At 47.2% G+C, this 20,543-nt stretch overlaps 1 protein-coding gene across 6 annotated transcripts in view; it reads right to left on the bottom strand.

Moving 5' to 3' along the window:
- LOC111159153 (solute carrier family 41 member 3) overlaps positions 1 to 20,543 on the bottom strand; it is an 86,673-nt gene that overhangs the window by 45,448 nt on the left and 20,682 nt on the right. For 5 of the 6 annotated variants that reach the window (XM_022521587.1, XM_022521584.1, XM_022521589.1 and 2 more), the window contains one exon: positions 2,067 to 2,174. In XM_022521587.1, the coding sequence (XP_022377295.1) occupies positions 2,067 to 2,174 (108 nt within the window). Of the gene's footprint in view, positions 1 to 2,066; positions 2,175 to 6,676; positions 6,872 to 20,543 lie in introns of those variants that run through there. The other variant, XM_022521588.1, reaches the window with a different exon arrangement.

Here is a 20,543-nt window from a genome sequence, read left to right as displayed (position 1 = left end):
CCAATATGCTAGTCTCTTATTTCCTTTTCTTGGCTTATTACAATATCTAAAACATCCAGAACAATATAGCTAAAATAAAACAAAATAAATAAAAATATAGAAAAATTATTCTATTTCAAGTTGCACTAAGAGTATTTTTAAAAATCATGAATGTGTGTTGAAAACGAAACTTGGGACACCTGGATGGCTCGGTGGGTTAAAGCCTCTGCCTTTGGCTCAGGTAATGATCCCAGGGTCCTGGAATGGAGCCCCGCATCGGGGTCTCTGCTCAGTAGGCAGCCTGCTTCCGCCTCTGTCTCTGCCTACTTGTGATCTCTGTCTGTCAAATAAATAAAATCTTTAAAAAGAAAAAAATAAAAGAAAATGAAACTTATCTATACAGACTAGAGCTGGATCAGGGTTGCCGGGATGGAGTGGTGGGAGAGGCTGGGCCAAGCGCATGAAGAGACATCTCCTGAGGAGATGGAAATGTTTTAGATCTTGATTGGGGTGGTAGTTACACAGCGACACAGTTCTGTCAAAAGTCACTGACCTGTATGTTTAAAATTTGTGAGTTTTTATTTTATTAATTTATACCTTAATACGGTGATTTAAACAAAAATACAGAATGGGTGTTGAGTGACTTCAAAAGTTCATTATCATCACATGTGATGATAATGATGGAATTCTCCTTGGACAGATAGCTGTAATGAAATCTACCAGTAGGTTTGTTTTCCCTCCATGTTTTATATATTTTAAACAAATTAGAATGAAGATTTGATCATTGCAGAGAATGTTTAATATGTAGTTAAACACTATGCAACAAAAATGCTAACACATGAAATGCCGCAAGGAACACTTTTTATCCTCTCAAACTCTGACCAATGACATCATATGTGCGCATGTCTGTATCATGTTACCTGCTGCTTAAAACATTTCAATGTCCTTATAGGTCTGTAAGTGATCCAGCCTTACCTGTTAATTCCCTGTTATTGCAGTAACAAATTATCACAAATTTTACGGCTTAAAACAACAGAAAGACATTCTCCTATAGTTCTGGAGGCTGAGTCTGAAATGAGTCTTCTGAGGCAAAACTCAAAGTGCCTCTGGAAGCTCTAGGGAGAAATTCCTTTTTCCGGCAGGTGGAAATTCACCTTTTCCAGCAGGTGGAGCCACATTTCCTGGCTCTTCCTCTATCTTCCAATCCCATAGCAGAGCATCTTCTCTGCCTTGGCTTCCCTCACCTGGCATTTTCTTCTGAAACTTCCTCGTCCCTCGTGCTGACACAGACCCACCTGGATAATCCAGGATCATCTCCCAGGTCGCTCACATAATCACACCTGCAAAGACCCTGTCCACATAAGGAACCATGCACAGGCCTGACTGATTAGGTTGTGGCTCTTGAGGGGTCACTGTTGGGGGCACCCCCTCCCCTTGCCTGCCCTACTCCAGCTACACTGCTCCCCTTTCAGTCTCTTGGCCATACCACACCTCCTCTTGCCACAGGCCAGGTTCACACACTGGTTCACAGGAGGGGAGGGACCAGTCTGCATAACAGAAGGAGAATGTCAGTTCCCAGGATACCTGGGAGGGCTGGGACAAGCAACAAGGTGAGGACCATGTGAGCCACAGAGCCCTGAGTAGAACCCTCTGCTGATGGAACATTCAAGGAAACATTCTAGAGAACAAAATTCTCCAAGGGAGGTGGGTGTCATATTGATTCAAACCCCCTCTTTCCTCTCCCAAACCCTCCAGCAAACCTACGTTGCTCATTACAGCTTGTACGTGAATGTGTGGAGCTGGGCTCGGGGACCCAGAGCAGCACCTGACACCAGGGCTAGAGGAGAAACCAAGGGTACACGGGGCTGGGTCTGGCCCTTGCCAGCAGTCCGCTGCACCATGGAAAAAGAGGTTGGCAGACTGGGAGGAGTGACCAGGTGCAGCATCGTGATGGAACAGAACCTCACAACACTCATTTTTCCAGAATTCAACCCATTGGCTAACACGCTATGAGGGGAGCCTGGGAGGTGCCCATGGATTCATCCCTTCAGGGGGCAGGTGGTCCAGATGCTCAGATATCGACTTACAGCTGTGGAGAGTCGTGACGCCAGCGTCATTTCCAGGTTCCCCTTCAGGCCCACCAGGGGCGGCACCAATGTCAATAGATCTTTAACCTCCACAAACACCGGCCAGTGCTGGTGGGGAAAGAACAGGAGATCAATCCAAGTACACATACTGGCACATCTTTGAAATTTCTCAAAAGAAGGTGTGGCAAGTTACTTCTCATGAATAACACTAAGTAGTTTCTTAAATGGCTTTAAATTAAATGCAGATTAAGAAAGCCATGAAAATTTCTGAATACTATTCAGCGAACATCACTTGTGGCCTCAAGATAGTCCCTTTCTTTCTCTGGCCTTCAGCAGCTGGGAAAACTGGGGGCCAAGCTGGGGTCCGAGGCTGACTGGCGGGGTCCAGCCTGCAAACACACTGTGTTCAGTGTGGCCCATGTGTTTGTAGCAACAGGAACAAGTCACCAATTTCAAAGCTGGGAGATTTGAATGAGAGAGCTGGTGAGACCAGCTAGGACCAAGGAGTGGCTCTGCTCTACCGCGGACACTGATTCTCAGGTGGCCACAGACACCAAGGCCAAGTGACCCCAGAGCATCACGTATAGGCTCTGGAACTGTCAAAACAGACAGAATATGTCTCTATCCAGGTCCTATCAAGTGTAAAATATTAACAATAAAAAAAGGGTCCCTGCGTCACTCAGTCAGTTAAGCATCTGCCTTTGACTCAGGTCATGATCCTGGGGTCCTGGGATCAAGTCCCACATCTGGCTCCCTACTCTGTGGGGAGCCTGCTCCTCTGTCCCTCCACACCTCATGCTAATACTCTCCCTCTTCTTTCTCACTCACTCTTGCTCTACCTTGAATAAATAAATAAAATATTCAAAAATAAAAGAAAATAAAAAAGAATGAAAGGGCACATGAAGAAAACTGGAAGGGAAAAAACTTACTTGTGAAGTGAAAATTCCTACCTATTTATATGCAATTATATTGCCTGTGCCTCCTCCACCAATTTTCAATACCCATCTAGTACCAGTGACTTAATTTAACTCTCTGGCCCCTATAGATACCTGTGATCCCTACATTAAAGGTTCCTCTTAGTTTTATAATTCTAGACCTAAAAAACCCTCCTACCTTGTCAGCTAGGAGGCAGGAGGCCTGGGGTCTGGTCCCTGTTCCCTGAGACTGAAGATGTATGAATCCACTTACTAGGGGCCCAGAAGAGTCACCTAAAGCAGCCCAACAGAACATCTCACAGGGCCTGAAGTGAAAGGGGTCAGGCCTCCTTCGGGTACTCAGATGGACAAAGAGCACCCATGGCTGATGGCTCCCTTTCTCCTTTCACCTTAACTTCAAAGCTGGGACATTCAGAATCCATTCCCAGCTCTGATGGAGTGAGGAGTCTGCTCTCTCCTGAAAGTTCAGAAGAGGACTGTGTCCCCAGGCAAGGAGGGGCTCCCATGGTCTGTCGGCAGCCTCTGTAGCTCTCGGACTTCCAGAAGCATCCAGCCCCAGTCCCCTGTGCAGCTGTCCTATCAGTGCACCACATCCCATCCAGAGAGGTCAGTCTGCCATCCAGTTTCTGGAAGGACCCTCCTCCCTGGCCTCTGGTCTCCCCTGAGACTGACTTTCTATACTCCAAGCCTCCTTCTACCTCCCAGCAAGCTGTCTGCTCCCAAGCACTTTCTTTTTCGCTGACACACAAAACCGGGTACCCACCGACTCAAGAGTAAAAATAAACCCCTTCTCTCAGCATATCCTGCCATAGAAGGCTCACCAACACCCACACAACTCCTTGGTATTCAGCATACAACTCAAGCAGTGCAAACCGGTCCCCTCGCTGTCTGTCCAGCACCCTGACCATGGCCGCGTGCCACTCCTCACTCCTTGCAAATGCCTAGTCACTCAACTATATCTCTGCACACAATGATCCCTTTGCTTGGAATGACTGCTGTCTCTCACACCATCCTAGAAGCTGTTAGGGTATCCTTTAAGGTCCAACTCCTGCTGTCCTGCTAACTATAGATTCTTTGATCCCTCTAGGAAGAATGAGTCGTTCCTCTTTCTTCATAGGCAAATGTCTGCTCACTGCCTCCGCTCCTGGACACGTGTTTGTGGGAGGATCAGATAAGCACCTGCCTCATCTTGCTGGACTACAGCCACCAGGAAGGCGAGGACAGGTCTGTTTCTGCTCACCACTGCACCTCCAGGGCCCAAGAGCAGCTGATACAGAATTCAACAAAACATGTAGAGTGAATAAATGAAGAACGAGACGAAGGAATGAATTCATCTAACCTACTCTGCACACGGCTACATCCGTTCTGCTTCACATCTGATTCAGTGCAGAAAGACCGCATACACTCTAACAATGAAAACCACTGTCATTGCCCCTGGGTGCGCTCCCATAAGGTCTGAAGGACACACATGACCTCTATTGAGGCTTCCTCCACAAATAAACTGAGATTGAGGGCTTAACCTCAACTGCGATATTTATTTTGTAAAAAAGAGAGATATTTATACTTTTCTTGTGTAACAAAAAGATAATTAAAAAAAAGAAAAAGAAAAAGAACTGATACTCTGGCCACTTAGTGGGCCTCAATCCCTGGGCCCAATGACAGACTGAACTCAGACCCCATAAACAGAGAACCCAGATCCCTGGCCCCAAATCTAGAGGAGATAAAACCAGCATCTGGCCAGTGCCCTTAGGAGCAGCCCACTGTGCCAGGGACATCCCCAGGGCACACCTGCAGGTGGTCATCCTTGCTGTAGGCTCATAAGCCCTGAGGCCCTTTCATGCAGCAGCCTGGAAATAGCTGGAGCCAGGTCACCCTCCTGTGTTGCGGGACTACCCTGTGAAACGGTGCTGGCAAGGCTGCCTCCTGAACCACTGAGTGGCGATGAGCAGGGAGGTGCTGGTGCACATGTAGGAGCCATGGAAAGCTGAGTGCCCTTGAACTCCACTGTACCCGGGAGGCACTGCATGTTTGCAAAGTGGGAAGAAGGAACAAGGCGTATCTTCTAGGGATGTTTCCAGTTTTTCCCAGCTGCTGGGTCTCCCAAAGCTGGAGGGCTCAAGGCCTTGGATTTGCAGACAGCCTTCCCCCTGCATGTTCTGGGCCTGCTTCCCAAGACACACCTTTTACTGCATGCTAGTCTCCCAGTTGGCACCTTAACACAGAGGTCCAGAAAGGTGTTCTGTCCTCTGGCTGGACTTCACCCTGGACTGGCCTTCTGTACCACCACTTCTGATGATCAGGCACAATCCCAAGCCTGTCTTCCCCCCACATGCCACTGAATCTTCTGGACTCTTCCAAGATCCCCCCAACCCATTGATCAATATTCTCCCAGCCTGTGGCAATTAAGGGCCATGCAATGTGGTGTAGGGCTGAAACCCATGCTCCGTGAGAAGTCATGGAAGGTCAAAAAGGAGAGACCCAGGACTGAGTCTTTCTCCACAGTATCCCCAGGAGGGTCTTAGGGAAGGTGCGAGACACTACTGTAGCAGCTCGAGGGGTGAAGCTCTGAGGTGGGAGAGATAGGTATATAGGCTGCAAGCCCCCCAAGTGAATGCTTTCTAATGGTACTGGCCAGTACACAACGGACTGTCCTGGACCCACGAGGGCTGAGTGTGCCGCTGCTGAGCCATGCAAGTGGAGGCCAGCTGGGAGACATCACGAGCCTCATCCGGAGACTGGGAGACAGCCATCGGGAAGGAGATGCTGGGTCCAACTGAGAAAGACACACACTAGCTGGGATGTCCCCATGGGCTGCAAAACTAAATTTAAACTTAATATCACTGACTAAAAAGCATATCATCATTTAGTATGATCCCATACGTTCTTGATGGATACACACCAAAATACTGACAGAGATTATGGGCACCCTCTCTTCTTTACTTACATATATTGTCTAAAATCAGACTAACTCTATAAAAATGTTTAGGCAGACAAAGCAAACCCTCAGTGATTCAAACAGCATTACCTGAGCCAATCCCAGGGCATAAACACACCAGGAGAAGTGAGTGCTAGAGTATGTGCTCACCCGAGGGCCTCCCACAAATGCTAGTACCCAAGAGAGACCACTACCTCCCTGTGCTTGCTCGGACCCCAGCCCAGGCTCTGGATAGAGATTCTGGGGGCTGGAGGGAACAGCCCCATTACCCTCAGGGCCACAACATAAGGCATACTTGGCCGCCCATCCCCACAATCCTGTGACATACGTGCATTCATTTACCCTGTCTGTAGATGGGGAGGCTGATGCAGGGGAAGCTTAATTAATTCCCTCAGGTAGTGAGTGAATGGCAGAGGATCTGAGCCCCTCCAGGCCCTGCCTGATGAACCTGCATCCCTTGGAAGGAAAATGGTTTGAATTCCCCAGGCTAACATGTGTGGGCTGATCTTGGAGGGAGTCATCAGAAGCTTCTATGGAACTCGGACCTGGAGTCCCTGGAGGAATCTCCAGCTGGCACCACTGAGCCCGCGACTCCCGGGCATTGGGCCAGGCTCAGGGCTGCACCCCACTCAGGGCCTCTGCTGTCCTCCACCCTGTCCTATCTGTGATGCCCAGAGAGCCTGATTCCCCTCTCCCTCCACCCAGGGCCCCACGCTGGCACTCGTATGCCCAGTACGCACTTGGATGGTGTTCATCACCAGGCCGGCTGTCAACATGCCCACGCCCGAGAGGAGAATGGGCACCACGATCTGGCAAATGATAGTGAAGATAGTCTCAGGCCAGACCCCGTGGGGGGAGCGGGTGAGCTCACAGCTGAAGCCTCGCAGCTTCTTGCCCTGGAAGCGAAACTCCAGATTCAGCTGGGTGACCACCATGGTCAAGCCGTGAACTACATGTGCAGGAGCAAGAAGTCCAGGTCTGTCCTCTGTCCTCCTTGCACACAACAGGATACGTTTCCTAAGAGGTCCACACAGGTAATGTTGCCAGTGTCCCGAGCTGTTCAAAGGCTCCCTACAGCCCCTCGGCCAAGGGCGAGAGCAAGCAAGGAACAAAGGCCAATGTGACTCAGAGCCTCATTTGGGGCCTTGGCAAGCTCCTCCTGTCCGTCCACTCCCCGCAGATCAGGCTCTCCTCAGAGTGGCTGCTGTGCCAGCCGGGACCTCCCTCAACTGGACTGTCACGAGGAGACTCACAGCCTCTCTCAGTGACCTTGAGAGCATCCAGCCAATGCTGGCTGGGGCTAGATCCAGGGAGATAGAGCTGCACGAGACCTGGCCTTGGTGAGGGCTACAAAGAATCCTGCCCGCCTCTGCACACACACCCCAGGCTGCTTCTACTTTCGGAAGACAAGGGCCTGGAGAAATCTCAGCATAAAGGACCCACTCCTACAGGCCCCTGAGGAGTTCATTCCTCAAAGTCAAGAGGGCTGCAGATACCCAAGAAAGAAGCCATGTCCTACATTCACCTTGACTTCAGAGTTGAAAGGCTCATGGCCATATGAAGAAGCTGTGTTCACAAAGGAAGCACAGTACTGTTCTCTCTCAAGGGACCAGAAGGCTTATAAACATGCTTTAAAAGCAGCCCCCACTCCCTGTACCCTGACTGTCCCAACCTAGAGAATTCATTGAGACATCACCTCTGACTGCCAGAGAGTCTATTGTTGGGGGTGCCCTGTGCATTCCCCACGTACCAGGGGTGGAATGGCAGGCCTGAGGGCTGGCTGGAATAAAGGTCAAGGCCACAGTCAAAAGAAGCCTGAAGTCAGAAGTACACTCACCTACTGACCCGGGAAGACTTCACCTGTACCAGGCCCTTGATCTGGGCTTCAACTTCTGATCCTGTTCCTCTCAGGCAATTTAGCTAGTTCCTCTGTGTTGAATAGTCTATCCCATTCTCAGATCCCATCCCATTAGCCTGCAGTTCATGGTCCTCACCAATCTAGATCCTACTGACTTCCTCCAGCCCATCCACCTCCTCACCAACTCCAGCTAAAGTCCTCCGACAACTGTCTCCCTCAAGCCCCAGATATTCCTCTCTCTGCATCTGTCCTCACACAGTTCATTTACTCATTCATTCAACAGGTATTTTTAAGCCTTTCCTTGGAGCCAGTGACAATGAACTCTAACCTTCTCAGGCATTCCTCCCTTTGATTTGTGAAAAGAAACCAAGCCAGTCTGGTTTCTGAGAGACTGAGTCTCTGCTTCCCATCTCTTGAAATGCTCATGCTTGTAACCCAGACATCATACTGTGAGGAGCCCAAGTGATCACATGGAGAGGCCCCCTATGGGTATTCCCACTGTAATTCCAGGTGACAGCCAGCAGCAACTGTCATGTCACATAGTGAGCTAGCCTGCGTTGCACACAACACACAGCAAGCCACCGCAGCAGACACAGCAGCAGACCAGACATCCATTCTCACAAAGCTCTACCCAAACTGCAGATTCATGATCTAACTGAATGACTGGCTTGCAACAAGCCACTAAATTTGGGTGTGGTGTGCGGCATGGTAGTAGGTAACAGGGACATCTGGGGAGCCTCGTCCCCACTCTATTTTTCTCATCTCAGATAAACTAGTAATTACCAAGCTTCCCTGAGTTCGCAGACTCCGTGTAACTCCCGTGTAACTGAATCAGTCCTCCATGACCATCCCTTCCAACCCCTCTCCCAAGTCTCCTGCCTCAGTGAATGGTTCTGTCAGAAACCCAAAACCCACTCCAATCCCCCATCCCACAACCACCTCAACCCCACATCCAATCTGCTCATCCCCATGTCTCTGCCATGCCCGTCCCCTCCTCTCCAGCTCATGGACACCACCTTCAGCAGGGCCCTTAGTACCTCCTAACCCATCTGTCCACCAGAAATAATGCATGTTTTTCACATTCACATTTTATATTACATCTCCAAGTCACCCGCTTGCCCAAATATCCTCAAGAGCTGTCAGCTCATTACCTGAGAAAGTTGAGATTTTACGGCCACACATTCAAGGTCCCTCACAATCTGGGGTGGGGAGCATCCATTTGAGGCCTCTCTCTTTCTAGAACATAGTCATATACTGCACGGCCTAGAAGGAACTTCTCATGGACCCTCACGTGGGCCGTGCCTATGTTCACACCACTCTTTCTGCAGGTTCACATTGCTCAGACTGAACTCCTGCCAAACCTCGGGGCCAACTGAGTGCCTCCTCGTCTTTGAGGCCATCCCAGTTTCCTGGATAGAGCCTGACATCTTTCCCAGGATTCCCAAGCTCTTTTTCTGAACCCCTCTGAAGGCAAGCCCATACTTGCCAGGTGGGAACATGAAATGCACACACATCGACTCTCCCATCCTGGAGTGCACTCCCCTCAAGATGGAGTCTGGCTGACTCACTGTTGCAATCTTCAGAGGAGGGGAAAGCATTCATTCATTTACTCCCCATATTAGTACTGAGCACCCAATATTTGCCAGACTCATGGTCTAAATGTCATGGTGCATCTGTTAGCTGAAAGACACACGCTTAGAGCCTTCTACTACGGCAACCAATCCTAAAATTGAAAATGTAATTATGACCTGTGACAAGTGCTCTGAAGGAAACCCGAGGAATGGGAGCAGAGATGGGGGCAAACCAACCACACACAGCACCAAGGCCTATAAATGAATGAATAAATGAATGAATGAAAGAGCTTCACTCCCTTGTATAGCCATCTGTGCTTCTCAATGCCCTTTTGTGCTGAATCATTTCACGTTCAGTCCACCACCAGACTCACAAAGTATCCCTAGGATGTTCCCCAGGAAGTACAACCTTCTGTTTTTGCAAATGAGAAATCAAAGGCCCAACAGGCACATGACAAAATGCTTCCCATCACTTGCCATCAGGGAAATACAAATCAACATCACAATGAAATGCTACCTCACACCAGTCAGAATGGCTAAAATTAGCAATCCAGGAAGTGACAGGTGTTGCTGAGGATGCGAGAAAGGGGAACCCTCTTACACTTTGGTGGGAATGCAAGCTGGTGCAGCCATTCTGGAAAACAGTGTGGAGGTTCCTCAAGAAGTTAAAAATAGAGCTTCCCTATGACCCGGCAATTGCACTACTGGGTATTTACCCCAAAGATACAGATGCAGTGAAAAGAAGGGCCATATACACCCCAATGTTCATAGCAGCGATGTCCACAATAGACAAACTGGAAAGAGCTGAGATGCCTTTCAACAGACTAATGGATAAAGAAGATCTTGTTCATATCTACAGTGGAATATGACTCAGCCATCAGAAAGGATGAATACCTATCATTTACCTCGACACGGATGAAACTGGAGGTATAACGCTAAGTGAAGTAAGTCAAGCAGAGAAAGACAATTATTATATGCTTTCATTCATATGTGGAACATATGAAATAGCGCAGAGGATCATAGGTGAAGGGATGGAAAATTGAATGGGAAGAAATCAGAGAGGTAGATAAACCATGAGAACTCTTGACTCTGGGAACAAACTGAGGATTGCTGGAGGGGAGGGGATGGAGGCATGGGGTAGTTGGGTGGTGAGCATTAAGGAGGGCATGTGTTGTGATGAGCACTGGGTTTTATAGGCAACAAGTGAATCACTGAACACTACATCAAAAACTAATATGTTGGCTAACTGAATTTAAATTAAAAAAAAAAAAAAAAAAGGAAATTGAAGGCCCTAGAGAGTTTGCTGAAGATTATCACACATGTCAGTACCAGAGGCAGGACTAAGATCCTGACTCCCATTGCCGACTGCCTCCACCGCCCTCCCTGTGGTCCACTCCTTGCCCGTCTCCCATCTGCTGCTGCCTGCCATCTGTGGTTTGGATCCCTGTGTTCCAACAAGAGTCTGAACCAGCAGAAGGCAGAGAGAAATGGCATGTTTTTGAGAAAGGATCTGTAGAAGTTAGCTGGTTTACAACAGAACAGCTCGGAGCTCATCTGGTGTCTCTGGACACTGATCACACTGCTCCCATGGCACTGAGCTGCAGGGACCCCCGACAAGTGGTCACTTTATTATGATTTCTTTATACTTTTGAATTTGGTCAAACATCATAATACAATGTATACTTATAAACAGTGGGCCCTTGAACCACTCTCATCAGTACAGAAGATATGGAAATAGACAATCATTTGTATAATTTCACAGAGAAAGAGATTTCTGATTATGCAGTTCTTAATCATTATGAAAATGTTTCTCATTTCTTTTTAAAAAAGCAAATGAGAAATTAACATAAACACACATAGCAGTGAACACAAGCAGTGAAAGTTCAGAAGGATATACATCAAGATGCTAAAAGTGACTGCTTCTGAATGGTAGAGTTAAAAGTGACAGTGGGAAGCCTGCTTCTCCCTCTCCCACTTCCCCTGCTTGTGTTCCCTCTCTCGCTGTGTCTCTGTCAAGTAATAAATAAAATCTTTTTAAAAAGTGTCTTTTACTGTATAATTTTCTGTACATTCTATTGTGATCACTTGCTTTCATAATCATCAAAACATAAACTGTCACCAAAAATAAACAAAAGATGTCATTACACGAAACACTTTCCTGTGCTATTTGAGAACAAAATCTGTCAACCTGGTTTATTAGGTCACAATCCAGAAAATCAAGACTGTGATTTTAAAAATAGCTCAGTAGCACAGTAGAAAATCTCAAAGAGCTTGAGCTAGATTCTGGGGCTATGCTAGGCCGTGGGGTAGAATCCAGGTTAAACATCAGGTGGTTTCCTGGGTGACCCTGAACAAGTCCCTGCCCGTTTGGGCCTCTAACTTCTAATCATGAGGGGTGGGACACCATCAATGGTTTTCAGTCTATTCTGCCATCAGAACGACCTGAAACCTGCAACTCAGACCCAGGCATGGATCAATGAATCAGGATCCCCAGGCCTACAGCATGAATCCCTCACCCATTCCAATACCCTCAATTTTTAGGGGTTGTGTCTTTGTAGCACAATTAGGAGGGCCTGCAGAGGGTGGGCAGAGGGTTTTAGAATGCACACCACCATTCTTAGCTTTCCTTTCTGTTTCTTCAGCTGGAACTGGTTATCTTCCCAGCAGCACACCTTCCAAATGGCCTCCTATTCCTTTCATGGTCACCTTGAGCCCGGGCTGGTTCTGAACCCAATGGTCATGCTTAAAAGACCTGAATTCTTCCCATCTTGTTAAGGTCTCAGAGATCAAGCCAATTACATTTCAATAACAGGAGGGGTTCTCCTATATTTCCTGCTTCTGCTGAGGCTGGCAGAACCCACACACAGGTGAAAACATAGATCCAGAGCACGCCCTCCCACCTGGGGCCAACTAATCTCAGGCATGATCTCCCCAGGCAACTCCCTTGTGTCACTCAGGCCTCACTCTAGCCTCTAGTCCTCAGGCCTCCTCTTGCCTTGCCCTCTGAGTCTGAGGCACAGCTGGCCTGTTGTCTTCATACCCCTTTCTGCTGTCCAACACTGACTTATGCATCTGCTGTCTTTCCTTCCCTGCTTGGCTGTGATGCTGTGAGAGTGGGGCCTGGTTGTTGGCTCCTCCAGAGCATCCAGGACAGTGCTGCTCTGTCTGTCTATTTCTCTCTCTCTCTCTCTCTCTCTCACACACACACACACACACGTGGGCATGGCATGAATGAGTGAACAAATGAACAAATAATTAGAATCATAGAATCAAAAAGAGAAAAAGAAACCCCATCAGCCTTCTATAGGTTGAGTGCTGTAAGGCCTAAAATTAATGAAGATTTGCTGTCTTGACATCTGGTGAAACCAGGAGGGCCTCAAATGATCTAACTGCAACTTCTCTTCCCCACTCTGCTCCAACAGACAAGGTCCTCTAATCAAGCAACCATCCTTATCAAAGGGACCAGGCACAGTTCCTGCTTATCCCTGAGCAGGGGGTTTTAGTTCCTGCCAGCCCACACCTTCCCATGGGAACCAGGGGCACCTCCTTCTACTGTTACTACAAAGACTGCCTCCTGGAGCTCCTGGCAGTTCACTCTGCTCCCCAGTGCAACCCTGTGTGTCTCTGGGTGGTAGGCAGTGTACTCCTCCCCCAGGTTGTGAGTACGTGTGACTGATAAACTTGAGGATTTCCTTTGTTCAGTGTTGAGGTCATCGTGTGTTTGGGCCATCTCCATAATGTATGGTGGAACCCCTCCATCACCACTGGAGTCAGAAGGAGGTGATTCCAACAGTTGGCATCAGGAGTAGGACAACCCAACCCTGGTCAGCTTTCAACAGCTGCTCTTTGCTAAGTATCTGCTGACATGATCAGGGCTGCCTGGGACGGAGCTGTGAACTCCTGGCCAGCTTGTGTGATAGCCTGCTCTGTGTTCTACTCACTGTCTCTCCTGGGCACAGCCACCTCCTCTCATCACCAAGTCAAGAACTACTGCCAACTGGCCATATCCCAGTAGGAGGTACCTTTGGGGGGGGCAGTCTGTATCTGGCAAGAGCTCTATGACACTCCTGCACCTAGTCTGATTTATCAATTAAATAGCCAAAATAAGATCTCATGAACAACCTCCCCCTCATTTATGGAGCTAAAACAGTTAACACAGTCCAGTGTAAGCTAAAACAGGGTCTTCAAGGATTGAAATTGATCATACAAGACCTACTTGGCGAAGGAGTGATTACCCCCACTGCTTCTTTCAGGTCTAATCTGGCCTGTTTTTAAAGCTGGAAAGAATATAAGGTGCCTCAGAGTGCATGACCACAATCTTAATGCTCTGGTTCCATCCTCTGAGGTCCCCACCCAATGTTACTGAGATTACTGACCCCACCCAATCAACAACCAGTATTTTGCTATTATAGATCTGGCTAATGTGTTCTATTTAGTGCCTATTTCAACAACCTCTTATGTGCAGCTGACCTTCAACTCTGAATGGACACAGTAGACTTTTCCAGGCTACTCACAGGGTATCTTGCCAGCTCTGCCATGCACAATCTTTGCAGACAATGTCTTACTGCTTGTGCCTTTCTCAAGGAGCACAGGTCTGACATCACATTATGATGTCTTCCTCCAGAGAGGCTCATGTGACACATTCATTAAGGATATCCGAATATTCAGAAAGGAGCTCACAAAGAGAAGGTGGGCCATGGTTCCACAGGTAGGGCAAAGCCAGCCACCCTGGCAAATTCATGAAAATTATTTTGGTAAACCCAGAGCAACTCCATCCTTGACACTGTCAGAAAACAGCTACTGATCTCTCAGCACACACACTGGTAATACCAGCCCAAAATCTTTTAGCCCTTTTTGGATTCCAGAGGCAACACAGTGCTCATCTACACATTTTACTCATACCCATTTATGCTCTCTTGCAAAGAAGCCTACCTTGAATGGATACCTCCAACAAAAGGCCCTAGAATCTGCCCAAATTAAAGTCAACAGGCATGGGGTCCCTGGCTGGCTCAGTCGGTTAAGCATCTGCCTTCGGCTCAGGTCATGATCTTGGGGTCCTGGGATAAAGCCCCGCATCAGGCTCTCTGCTCAGTGGGGAATCCACTTCTCCCTCTCCCTCTGTGCTCTATCTTTCCCTGATAAATAAATAAAATCTTTAAAAAAAAAATAAATAAAGTCAACAGGCATTGCCATCAGTGCCTTCAAATACCTCTTCACTGAAAAAGCTTTAACAACCTCCTCTTATGCTTCCTGGTCTCTGGACCATATATCCATATGGACACACAGTGCTCAAGGCCTTCAGATGTAAGAAAATACCTTCCTTGCCTACACTATACACCAACCAAAAGGCAACTGCTGGCCACACACTGGGCTATCCCGGAAAGAGAGGCTTTCACACACCCTGGCCTGTGACCCTCCATACCCAGCTGCCCATTGAGCCTTGGGAAGCATAGCTTCCTCAATGCAGGATAGAGTCAAATCTGGTCCCCCTGGCATGTGCCACCTCAAGGAAGAGGTCTCCCCTGCTGTTCCTTGCCAAATGCCACCCACACCAGAGGAGGTCGCCCCTCCCCTGGTCCCCTTGGCTGTGCAGGGAGCCCCCACACCACCAGCTGAGTGAACAGCAATGTAGTCTGTATACTTTATGGGTGGTGTGACCACTGTACTACATGACAGAGCTCAGTGGAATGTTTATGTCTCTAATAAAGGACACAACCCACCCAACAGTCAGCAAAAGTGGCCAAACTTTAGAATGCCATTTAACACTGGATGCCCTGGCTAGCAAATGTCCCCATCTGCACCCCTCACCAACTCCAGAGGCACTGCCTGAGTTGTCCCTTTCAGGATAAGGAAGAACTTGGGGCACTCTTGCCTCAGAGACACCCCAAATACAAGTCAAAGTCAGTCACAGCTGTCTCCATAGGTAGTAAGGCCACAATCAAGGCGTCACTGGGACCCCCTTGTCCTCCTTGTTGTTCCAACTTACAGACCATGGCCAGGCCATCCTGGATACGCAAGATACACAATTCTGGCTCCACAGGAAGGGTTCAATAAACTCCCACCTCCCCTGCAGACCCTGAGCAGCCAGTGGGATTGAAAGGCTCACTGTTCTTCTCCAACAACTCCTATTTAAGCTACAAGGTATCAGATGAGCCCCCAGTGGGGGATGGGAGGTTGATTAACCTGGCACTGATTCTAATATGGATTCCTGCTCCTGGGGAGACATGCTCCCTGTACCCACAACACAGGCCCAATAAAAGCACTGCCATTATTGGCTGCAACAGGGAGCCCCTATAAGATCCCCATGGGGCCCTCTCCCTTCAGGTCAAGGGGCCACTTCACTTGCTTGGGAGGCACTTTGCCCACTCCTTAGAAGTCCCAGTCACCACCAGGGTTTAAGCTGGTGTCAAGGCATCACAGGGTCAATGTGGTGTGAGGCCTCAAACTAGCAGCACTATGTGCTGCTGTGACCTAGCACAAAGAGGGAAGGTCCCGAGTAGCCTAACCACAAGTCCCACCCTGCTGTTCTCGCAGGCCTTCTAATCAAAGGGATGGTTCCTTCTTATCTTCGCATAGTGGGCTTTATCTACTTCCCTGCCAGGTCCCTGTGAACATGCCAGTCACGCCCTCCTGTAGAAGCCAGGGGCTCCCCCACCATTTTAATACCACGCAGGGCTTCCCACAGCCTCTGCAGCTTTTCTCTGCTCCCAAGCACTCCCTCCTGAGAGCCCTGCACAGCACCCACTCCCCCTCTCAGACTAGGAGTACATGTGATTAATAACCTGCAGTATTTCTCAACAGTCTAGGGCTGGGTGCCGCATGTTCAGCCACCCCATAACCCTAGGATGGGAATCTTCCCTCACCAGGGGGAGGCAACAGGCTGGCCTCAGCCCCTGTGATACTCAATCCAGGCTTGAATCCCTTCACTCACAGAACTCTCCACCCTCTTGCTTCTCCCCTCCCATTAGCCCCTTGCCCTCCTGGCTTTCTTGGCTAAGGCAGGATCCCTGCCAGACACTCCCTCCTCTTTACCCCCACCCACTTCCACAGAGCCCAAGGTTCCTGACCACTCTGCAGACCACCAGTTTGAATTTCTGCTATATGTAATGCAAAGAGATCAGACTCATCACAAAGAATGGGTTTTTCTCCTCTTCATATGAATACATTCCCAAACCCTGTAATATATGCTGGCCTGTGTGGGCACCCAGGGGGCTGGAGAGCTATATGAGAGCTTCTGTTTCTAAGGAGAAGACGGGCTTGGAGCCTTAAAAGAAAGAGTACTAGTCTACATAAAATATGCATATAAAGTATATATACTTTACTACATAATATATATATATATATATATACACATACACATATAAATATAAATTTTATTATATTATGTGTGTGTGTGTGTGTGTGTGTGTGTGCGTATGCAGGGCCAAAAGCAAAGTCAAAAGAGAAACAGAAAAATAAGAAACATATTTACAATCCATATCACAAAGAGCCAATTTCCCTACCTATAAAGAACCCTTAGGTATCAATAAGAAAAAGGATAACCACTCCATACAAATATGGGCAGAGAAGAGAAGCAAATATCCAAAGATATTCAACTTTACTTGTTAATGTAAAAAATGCAAATTACACCACAAGGGACCTCAACAATGGCCCCCAATACCTTCTGTACTGACACTCGGTGTAATCCCCTCTTGAACATAGGCTGAACTCAGTGACTTGCTTCAAGCCAAAAGAAGAAAAGTTCTTCTGTGGTGAGGTTACAAAAGGCAATGGTTCGTGTGACTTGCTAACAGACTGTTTCCTTCTTGGACCACATGCTTTGATGAAACTGCCATGTGGGACACGTCCAGAAGGGAAAGTACTAAAGGCGGCCTATGGGTGACAGGCAGCGAGGAACTGAGACCCTGCATCCAACAATCTGCCAGGAGCTAAAACCCTCCCGCAACTGTGTGAGCGCATTGGGAAGATGCCATGGCCATGGTCTAGAATCTCGACTGCTGCCTCCTGAGAGGCCTGGCAGCAGGAATTCCATTACCCTGGATTCTTGGCCACAGCACCCATAAGGTAATACGTGAGTGCCATTTTAAGCTGCTAGATTTCACGATGATGTGTTACATAGTAATAGAAACTAAGACAGTGTACAATGTAATGCAATTTTCCATCTATCGGATTATTAAAGATCAAAGGATTTGATAATAAACCATGTTGCCAAGTGCTGGGAAACAGGGATTTTTCTTTTGGTGGTGAAGGAATACTGAGCAATGTTCCCTGTATCCCTATACTCTGAAGAGTTTTAAAAGATGCTGTATTTTGTCAAATGCTTTTTCTGCATCAATTAAGAATATCATATGGTTCTTGCCTTTTCTTTTATTAATGTGCTCTATCACGTTGATTGATTTGTGGATTTTGAAACTTGTACCCTAGGAATAAATCCCACTTGGTTGTGGTGAATAATCCTTTTAATGTACTGTTGGATCCTACTGCTTAGTATTTTTGTGAGAATTTTTGCATCCATATTCATCAGGGCTATTGGTCTGAAATTCTCCTTTTTGATGGGGTCTTTGCCTGGTCTGGGACTTACAGTAATGTTGGCCTCACAGAATGAGTTTGGAACTTTTCCTTCCATCTCTATTTTTTGGAAGAGCTTTAATAGAATAGATATAATTTCTTCTTTAAGTATTTGGTAGAATTCCCCTGGGAAACCATCTGGCCCTGGACTCATGTTTTGGGAGGTTTTTGATTACTGTTTCAATTTCCTTGCTGGTTACTGGTCTATTCAGATTGTCTTGGTAGCTTGTAAGTTTTCAGGAAGGCATCCATTTCTTCCATGTTGCTTAATTTGTTGGCATATAGTTACTGGTAATAATTTCTGATGACTGCTTCTATTTCCTTGGTGTTAGTCATGATCTCTTCCCTTTCATTCATGATTCTATTGATTTGGGTCCTTTCCCTCTTCTTTTAGATAAGTCTGGCCAAAGGTTTATTGATCTTATTAATTCTTTCAGAGAACCAGCTTCTAGTTTTGTTGATCGGGTGCCACACCCAGGGCAAGTGATTTGGGGCTATCTGTCCAAGTCACAAATGCATGCACCTTTTGACCCAGCAACTTCTACTTGCAACAATTTATCCTACTCATTTACTCAGGTGTGTAGGAAATGTCAAGATGATTCACTGCAGCTTTTGTTAGTAATACCATTTTAAGTTGTTGTTATGAGCGGAGTAGTGTCCCCTCCCCCAAACTGAAGTTCTAAACATTCCCCCCCCTCCCCGCCGCAGCCCATACTTCAGAATATCACTGCATTTGGTGCCAACAAATTGGGCCTTTAAAAAGGTATTAAATTAAAATGAGGTCATAAGGGTGGGTCTTAATCCAATATGACTGGTGTCCTTACAAGGAAAGGACAATTTGAATGCAGACATGCATAGAGGGATGACCATGTGAGGTCACAGGGAGAAGGTGGCCATCTGCACACTAAGGAGAGGGGCCTTGAGAGAAACCAACCCTGAGGGCACCTTGATTTTGAACTTCCAGTCTCCAGAATTGTGAGAAAAGAAGTCTCTGACATTTCAGCCACCTAGTCTGTGGTACTCTGTTATGGCAGCCCTAGCAAACTATTAAATTAAATTGAAAAGTACATCAGAAGGGAAATGGCTAAATAAATTCTGGTATATTTGTATAATGGAACACTAAATAACCATTTAAAAAAGTAAACTCTTAATATACCTACAAAGAATATTGTAAAGGGAATATATTTTGTAGTGAATATACTGTACAGAGAATACTATACATACTGTACAGAGAAAAAAGCAAGATACTCAATAGTCTGCATATGCTAAAACTTGAAAAAAGAGAAAAATATACAGAAGCAGATGAACAGATATAGATACTTGTTCCTCTTTAGGAGAAAACATAGCCAACTGGGGCCCACTGGTTCCCTCTGTGTAGACTGGGGAGCCTAGTCTCACACTGGTGAAACTTTTGAACCCTGAACCACAAGGATATTTTACTTTTTCTACAAAAAGAAAATTTTTTAAAAAAAGGTGTAGCCTCTATTCTTAGGGAGTTTACATTCAAACCAAGGAGACACCAGATTAATGGACAAGATAAAAGGAAATGGCAAATATCCCATAGTCTGTAAAGGTGAAATGTCAGGGGGGCTGGCACCTCCGAAAAGGCTCCATGAAAGACTGCCTATGTGAAACAGGGCAGGAAGGATGATGGGAGGCCTTTTCACCTGGGGTTGGTGGGAGGGCAGGCACAGGAAGGGGACAGTCTCAGTGAGGCTGGAGGCTACCATGCAGCTGAGACTAAAGCCAGCACCACAGAGCTGCAGGACTGGAGTCTCAGCCGCCCTGAGCCAGCGTGGCACCACTGCTCCTTTCCAGCCTTCCCCACAGAATCCAATTGTACACAGGAACCCATCTTCCTCCCCACAGGGCAAGGGACCTACACTTCTCCTCACTTCAAGCAGACCAAACCAATCAAGGCCATTCCATTCCCTTTGCCAATTTTTGGTGCCAAAGTGGGATGTGCCTCAAATCTGTCAATAAGAAGTTGGGGAATTCTGTTGGGAGTGCCTAGGAACCGTTCCCTGTGCTTAAGAAGGAGGAACCAGAACACATAACCCATTCTTCTCCCTCTGAATGTGATGTGGCTGGCTGTAGGACAAAGCCAACTTTGGATGCTATCTGGCAGGAACTTGGAAAGGCCCTGGTTCCTTGGAGGCATCGTTGGCTGGTGATGATAACACTTCCCAAACCCAGAATTACCCTATCTTGGAAATTCCATTTTGGGACATGACATATTTCCTTCTTATTTAATCAATTCTAGGTGCGCTTTCTGATATTTGTGGCTGAAACCATCCTAACTGATTCAGCCAAGGGGAACAAACCAAGGATGCCTGGATACCAGTTTGTGGAGTCTGTATTTTATTCCACAGTTAATCAACACGGATTTTAAAATTCAGATCTGCATCATGGAGGTCCCCCTGACATGGCAGCTGTGCCATGACCCTCATGTGGGTCTAATGAATACGTGAAAGAAACTCCAGAATGGATATTTCTGCCTAATCTTTATCCTCTTGAGTTGCAAATTTTATGTAAGTTCTTGGAAACTGGCCCAGAACTGCAGGAGACAGATTATCAGTGACAATAGCAGCAACAGCAGTTAACTTTCAC

The sequence above is a fragment of the Enhydra lutris genome, unplaced genomic scaffold, assembly GCF_002288905.1.
Source record: "Enhydra lutris kenyoni isolate GAN:26980312 unplaced genomic scaffold, ASM228890v2 scaffoldscaffold66, whole genome shotgun sequence".
NCBI classification, from domain to species: domain Eukaryota; kingdom Metazoa; phylum Chordata; class Mammalia; order Carnivora; family Mustelidae; genus Enhydra; species Enhydra lutris.
This window is presented reverse-complemented; position numbering and strand designations above follow the sequence as displayed.